Source organism: Physeter macrocephalus, chromosome 4 (assembly GCF_002837175.3).
Source record: "Physeter macrocephalus isolate SW-GA chromosome 4, ASM283717v5, whole genome shotgun sequence".
In the NCBI taxonomy this organism is placed as follows: Eukaryota; Metazoa; Chordata; class Mammalia; order Artiodactyla; family Physeteridae; genus Physeter; species Physeter macrocephalus.
Genome location: NC_041217.1, coordinates 4,884,473 through 4,892,136, shown reverse-complemented (window position 1 = coordinate 4,892,136; position 7,664 = coordinate 4,884,473). Strand labels below are relative to the sequence as shown.

At 39.5% G+C, this 7,664-nt stretch overlaps 1 protein-coding gene across 1 annotated transcript in view; it reads left to right on the top strand.

Annotated features, from left to right (window-relative positions):
• The window catches only part of CRB1 (crumbs cell polarity complex component 1), a 281,561-nt gene that overhangs the window by 50,821 nt on the left and 223,076 nt on the right, over positions 1 to 7,664 (top strand). The window contains exon 2 of the mRNA XM_024130639.3: positions 3,261 to 3,398. Coding sequence (XP_023986407.1) covers positions 3,261 to 3,398 — 138 coding nt within the window. The remainder of the gene's footprint in view (positions 1 to 3,260; positions 3,399 to 7,664) is intronic.

Below are 7,664 nucleotides of genomic sequence, written 5' to 3'. Positions count from 1 at the left end.
GGAGCACAGGCTCCGGACGCGCAGGCTCAGCGGCCATGGCTCACGGGCCCAGCCGCCCCGCGGCATGTGGGATCTTCCCGGACCGGGGCACGAACCCGCGTTCCCTGCATCGGCAGGCGGACTCTCAACCACTGCGCCACCAGGGAAGCCCTTTACTCTTTTTTTTTAATTTGCTCTCCCCACTGTCTGATTTAGTTTGGGCCCCATCAGCTCTCTTGTGGGCTATGACAACATCCTTTTCACTGGTTTCCATGCTTCTCACCTGCGCTCTGCCAGTCATTGCCACGTGACCATGGGAATTATCTTTCCAAATGCACATCTGATTAAATTATGCCCATCTGCTGTTTAAAACCTATTGATTGTTTCCTTTCTTCATATTAGAAGTTAAACTACCTTGATTTTGTGGTTTACTGAGTTTTATGTGCTGACATTGCCCTCTTCATACTTGTATTTCTGCAATATCAGAATATTTTCAGTTCCTTGATCTGCCCATACACTGTATGCCTCTATTCCTATACACATGCCCTTTTCCTGAAAAGCCATTAAACACCACTTTCCCTCTATTTATTTGTTGCACCCACACCTGAAAATTCAGCTTAAATATTACTTCTTTTGTAAAGATTTCCTAACTTGCCCCAAATCTGACACATAGTAGCCATTCACTCTTTTGTTTAATAGCTATATCTGATTATTTTCCTATATTCAAGCTAACGTACACAATTTCTTCAAACATTCTTTGTGTAATATGTTTCCCCAACCACTTATTATCTTTGATAATTTTGTCTTTTGAAAAACCCACATTTTCTTTGCCTCTTTAATGGTGACACTCATAACACAACTTTACAGGAAGTTTTCTAGTACCGTCAGATTCTATGCCTGGAGCCCTTCATTTCCTCTCCAGTCTATCAAGTGGTCTTGTACATTGCCACTCGCTTAGCCTTGAGGTCCATGAGGTCCATGGTGGAACACTTTTTTTTTTTTTTTTAAGTCTTTATTTTTTACAGCAGTTTTATTTTTTTAATTTATTTTTTAAAATTTTTATTTATTTACTTATTTTTGGCTGTGTTGGGTCTTCGTTGCTGCGCACAGGCTTTCTCTAGTTGCGGCGAGCAGCGGCTACTCTATGCTGCGGTGTGCAGGCTTCTCATTGCGGTGGCTTCTCTTGTTGCGGAGCACGGGCTCTAGGTGTGCGGGCTTAAGTAGTTGCAGCACTTGGGCTCAGTAGTTGTGGCTCACGGGCTTAGTTGCTCCACGGCATGTGGGAACTTCCCAGACCAGGGCTCGAACCCCTGTCCCCTGCATTGGCAGGCGGATTCTTAACCACTGTGCCAGCAGCGTTTACAATAAAATTGAGAGTTAGGTACAGAGATTTCCCATATACGCCCTGCCCCGACACATGGAGAGCCTTCCCCATTGTCAGCATCACCTACCAGATGGTACATTTTTTATTAAATAAACTTACATTGACAAATCATAATCACCCAAAGTCCATTACCTTAGGGCTTGCTCTTGGTGTTGTACAGTCTGTGGGTTTGGACAAAAGTATAATGACATGTATCCATCATTATAATATCATACAGAGCATTTTTCACTGCCCTAAAAATGCTCTGTGCTCTGCCTATTCATCTCTCCCTGGAGGCCTTTTTAGGACAGATGGAAGATTTGGTCATTCCAGTATGTGGATTTCCTAGAGTCCACATTGCAAAAAGCATAAAGGGATATGTAAGAATAAAGATGGAAATGGAAACCATAGGGTTTATTGAAGGCATAATGTTCTAGAAATCAGTGGGGAGACTCTAGTCCTAACTCTGCCGTATCTTTCTAGGTGACTCTGGGTGGACAGTATAATTGCTTTGCATTTTCATTCTCTAACTGATAAAATACAGGGATTAGAATAGAGGATTAATACTGCCTCTATAATCTGTAATTATTTTATTCTAATTGTTAAATTGCTCAAGCTAAATTATTTGCATTATAGGGGAAAATCTTTAAAAACAGTAACTATCATGAACTCTGTAAGAAATAAATAACTAAAATGGATAAGCCCCACTATAGCAAGTAAAATCTTCTGGGAGTGGGTCAGCATATAACATTAGTAGAAAACATTAAGCCATCAAAATATTATTCCCTATTTATTTTTATTTATTTATTTATTTTTTGCCGTACGCGGGCCTCTCACTGTTGTGGCCTCTCCCGTTGCGGAGCACAGGCTCCGGACGCGCAGGCTCAGCGGCCATGGCTCACGGGCCCAGCCGCTCCGCGGCATGTGGGATCTTCCCGGACCGGGGCGCGAACCCGTTTCCCCTGCATCGGCAGGCGGACTCTCAACAACTGTGCCACCAGGGAAGCCCTATTCCCAATTTAGATACACAAGCAGGAAATATAGAGACTTTAAAATACATAAACTTCTGACAGAGCTCTCAAGTTTTACACAAAATCTGAAATGTAAATTGCATTTTGAGTGTAACAAGTAGCCAGTTTTAACAACGGAGCAAGGCGATGTACCAGCACTAACCTTAGAGAATAAGACATCTGACTTTAACTATAGATGTTTCCGTGAAGTGTCCAAGGAAAATACAGTCTTAAGGACTTGAACAATTTAATCTGAAGAAAAATACCACAGTACTTAGCATAAGTATATATAAAAAATAAGCAAATATATTTGCATTCAACAATTATGGTAAAGCAAAAATTCAAGAAATCCCAGAGGATATAAATATCATGAACAGGATTAGGAATGGGCTCTAGGTTTATGGAAGAAAAACTGCTTCTAAATAATCTCAGAGCTCTGTCCATTTTATCAACAACCGTAATCTGACTGAGTTGTGAGAGTATGTTTATGAAAAGGTGACGTGTCTGTGAATTGTGTTCTGAAGATGAAGGTAAATATACAGAAATACAGGGTGTTCCTTTAATAGTTGCCAGATCATAATGATTGTGTGCCAAGATGGTCATCAGAAATTAATTCCTCTTTTAAGAATGATTCAGGACACTCACCTAAAGCAGGCCCTTTTCAGGCAGCATTGTTAAAGGAAGGAAAGCAGTACACAAGGTCTGAGGGGGGATGACTCCAGTCCAGCATGAAAAAAGTCTGCACCAGGTTTGAAAAATCACCCCATCCTCCTGTGTAAGTAAGATACTAAGAATCACAACTGCTTTCCAAATCTAAGTCCCGGAGTCTTCTGTGAGGGGGCTGTAGGAGGGGAAGGGGCAGAGGTGGCACCCAGGAACTCTGAGACTCTGGCTTCTTTCTGAGTCAGGCAGTGCTCGGGAGCTGGACAGGGACCAGACCACCACCAGCACGTCGGAGCATGTCCTCCACGAGACCATGGCGCTTCAGACAGCTACCCACCTTCTCATCTTCTGCCTCAGTCTCTCACTGCTCATCTCCGTAAAAAGTAAGCCTCTTCCATTTATTGAACTTCTGGCAATTTCCTGACTTTTAAGTATTTCATGGGAATAGTGTGTAGTGTTGCATGTTCTACAAAATGCAAGGCTTTAAAAAAAAGTAAAAAGAATTTGGTGTGAGCAAGCGTCCTGTGTTAAACAAATCAGTGGGACCAGTCAGTGTGAACAATTTTCTGATTCTATGATTTCCAGTAAGTATTCTAATAGAAAATGTTCTTTTTCAACCTTTTGAGTGGTGAGCAGGAGATTGAAGTGGCCACATAGAGAAGGTTTTTTGCTGTATTTATACTTTTATGGAATAGATCTGGCGCTTGTTAATTGATATCCTTTAAAAGGAAATTAATCATAAGCTATATAGCATTTTATTCCCAATACTGTGTATGTATCTTCACTTTTAAAGAACTTTGTGTCCCAACCTTTGCTCTCACAATCAAGGAGATAGAGTCTCAATTTTCCCCAAAGGATAATGGTTCAAAGCATTTCTTTTGTCAGAGAGAAATGGGCTTCCTTTCTATTGTATGTGCTTCTGTTTTATAAATGGAGTTGTCATATTCCACAAACTTCCCCAAATAAAAACAAGAGTAATGTTTCTGAGACAATCTTGTCGGATGTACGGCAGTGTGGAAAATCAGAGGAGACCAACAGCCTCAGCTGTGTGTTCATGAAGGACAGTAGCTATTGGACATGCTTAAAACAAAGACAGGCAGAGTGTGTGCTTGTCAAAGGGGCCATGTGATTTGTGTCTGTCGAATCTGAATATCAATAAGGCAAGGCATAGGTCAGCTGCTGTTGAGCAAGACTCCTTGGTGTAAGAACACAGTGTGGTGTAATCTGGGTCACCTGCTGTGGCTGCACCAGCGAGAGTGTTACTTGTATGCTTTTCAGCTGAGCGTCTATCAGAGGTTTGGTGAAAACAGGAATAGATGCTATAGCTAAGGCAGCTGAAGGCAAGTGGAGAAAGACCAAGTCAAACTAAAGGAAGGAACAGTAAATTCTCAACACATACACACGCACTCAGGATTTTTTTCCAGAGTGGTACTTATTGAAAAGAGTTGTTTTTTAAATAGTACTCATCCTCCTTGAAACTTAAAGTGGGCCCCATGCAATCGGAAGTGAGGCACAGAAGCGATATGTTGAGACGTTGAGGGGAGAAATGGAGCAAAAGAAGTGACAAGACACGTAAAACGCAAGATGAAGTGAGTTTACAGTACATTTTATGGCGAAGACCTTTGTAATTCCAATGCAGGGTATATTCTAATTCCTAGTGTTTGCTGCACTTAGCTTTTAAGGAGATGAATATGTAACCTCTAGAGTACCATCTCTCTTTTTAGGGGCTCAACTGTGCAACTGAAATTACATACAAATAATTTGTTTTCTCTCTCTTTGAGTGGGGGATTATTTATTGATAGTCTTTAAATAAATACTTTGTAATTACTTGATATATTCTCTAGCACAATATTTTTATGAGTTAAAAAAATTTGAAGCCTCATTTTGTTTAATTTTTAGGCAGGCGGACTCTTATCTGTTAATATATTTGCTGGCAAGTTGTGATGATATTGCCTTCCTCATGAAAACACTTAGTTGAGACTCTTTTTTTTTTAACTGACTTGAAAACTTTCACAACCTCAGCCTTCTTTCCCACCCTTGCCTCTTATTACTCATGACACAGATCCTCTATTCCAGCCATATTAATAAAATAATAGCTAATAGTAAAAGTTTCTGACATTGCTAAGCATTTTATATATGCTATATTTCATTTAATCCTTACAACTCCGGCATAAGATAGATATGATAATAATCATCCGTATTGTATAGAAGCAGATGGCTATCCCAGGTATCTCAGCCTTTGGTACATAGCAGAGAGCTGGAATGTTTAAGATGCAGGCTCTCAAGTCCAGCCCCAGATATTTCATATGTCTGGGTAGGTCCCCTGAGTATGCTGTTCAACGAGCTCTCTGTTTCAAATGCAGGCGATCACAAGTTCTACACTACCCAATATATCTTTCTTGAGAACTTTAGTCATCAGAGTTGTAAGATATAAACATCTTTCTCTCTCCCCGGGAGGATTATTTAGGAGAGAAAACAAGCAGTATGAGCTTTACAAGCATTATTTCCATTTAACATACATGACAAGTAGAACTTGTCATTAATTCCATTTTATAGCTGAAGAAACAGTGGCACAACGAGGCTATTTACTTTCCCGAGGCCATGCTGCAGTGAACGGTGGACCTGGGACTAGGACCCAGAGGTCCGACTCTGGAGTCTGTGCTCTTAGCTTACGCGTACAGACTGTGTTGAAGGGATAGTGCGGAGGGATTAGCGTGCTGCTCAGAACACAATAAAAGCACACAGAAAATTTTAGTTCTTTGGATCATATGCGTTCAATGAATCAATGATTTTTCTTCTTGAACTTTGAAATACATTCTTTTAACATTAAGAGAAAAGAGTCACCCTTGACTCCATACTATACTTTTTCATGAAAGTGGTGCCTTGCTCTCCTACAAGGGGCATGCTGTGACCTTGATGCATGAATCTGTGGTGAAAGGCTTTAAAGAAACTACCTTATTAGAGCTACCATGCATTAGGAAAGTGATTGACAGCGGTATTTCATGAGTCTTTTATGCATTTGGAGGTAAACTGAATATTGTCAATGTAAATTCCACATCTAGTTTAATTTAAAATTAATTGTTTAAACCCATATTCAAAGTGCGGTCATAGCATACAAGTGAAATGTGGTTTGATAAAATTATTATTAAAGTTATTTGAATAATTTCAAAGACTTTGGGATACCATCCCATCTTCTAGAACCCGTTGGCAATTATTAAGTAGCTGAATTTGAATAGAGTTATTTTAAAGAATGCTTTCTTTTCAATCTACCTGAAGTATAAAGAAATAGAATCTATAAAGACAAAGTATGGTCGTATTTATTCAATCTTAATGCTGCTATCAAGAAATAATTGAGTTTGCTCAATAGGTCAGAGAAGGTTGATGTTATTCATTAGGGAGTAATCGTCTAATTTTAAAATGTTACTTATGTAGAAACATTTGAAACTTTTATATTCACCATTCCAGTTAACATCTTTGCAGCAGCATGTTGTAAAGTGCTTACAGAATTATCAGAGTGAGAAAAAGATATCTTTGCTTCTTCATAAATTAAACAATTATCTCATCAGTTTACAGTAGAAGTCTCTACTTCATGAAGGTTACTCACTGTTCCCTGAATCATGCAGCAGAATTAATTTTAGCTTATAATTTTTGATGTTTATTTTAGGCGAATCAGATTTTTCAGGAGAACTGCATTCTTTTTTCACCTTTGGTGATTTTCAAAAATTACTGTTACTGGTATTACAATATCAAATTTTGAAATTCGAGAGGACAACAACAATCAGGGTTTTTAGTTCTCTTTTATATTTTACTGCTGATTTATTGGAAATCCCTGAGAAGCCCCATTTTCTCCTTTTAGAAAATGAAAATGAGAGAATCCGTCTTCCCCATTCACACCATCCCTGTTCACATTAAACTTCACTCTACATACTTACATTACAATTTGCCTTTCTTTTCATAGTATGTACCAAAATTTGAAATATTACTTTTGTGTTGACTTATGTTTTACCTACGAGGTTGTAAGACACGGTTGTAGAAACCATGGGTGTTTTGCTAACTGATATATCCTTAGTCGGTGGGTAGCTACTGTCTAGCTCACGGTAGTCACTCAAGGAATAGTTATTAAATGAGTCAATGAATGATGGAACTTTTATAGCGTTTGCTATAAGAATTGAATCTCTTCCTTACTCATGACATTTTGGCATTATTTTTTAACTCTTACATTGTTTTATTTTTTAAGAAAGACTTTATTATTTTAGAATAATTTTAGGTTTACAGAAAAATTGAGAGGATGGTACAGGAGGGCCACCTATATCTCATACTCAGTTTCCCCTATTCTTAACATCTTACATCAGTATGGTAGATTTTTTTTACAATTAATGAACCAATATTGATACATTATTATTAACTAAAGTCAATAGTTTATTCAGATTTCCTTAGATTTTTTTTTCTTTTTTTTGGGTACACGGGCCTCTCACTGCCGTGGCCTCTCCCGTTGCGGAGCACAGGCTCCGGACGCGCAGGCTCAGCGGCCATGGCTCACGGGCCCAGCCGCTCCGCGGCACGTGGGATCCCCCCGGACCGGGGCACGAACCCGTGTCCCCTGCATCGGCAGACGGACTCTCAACCACTGCGCCACCAGGGAAGCCCTT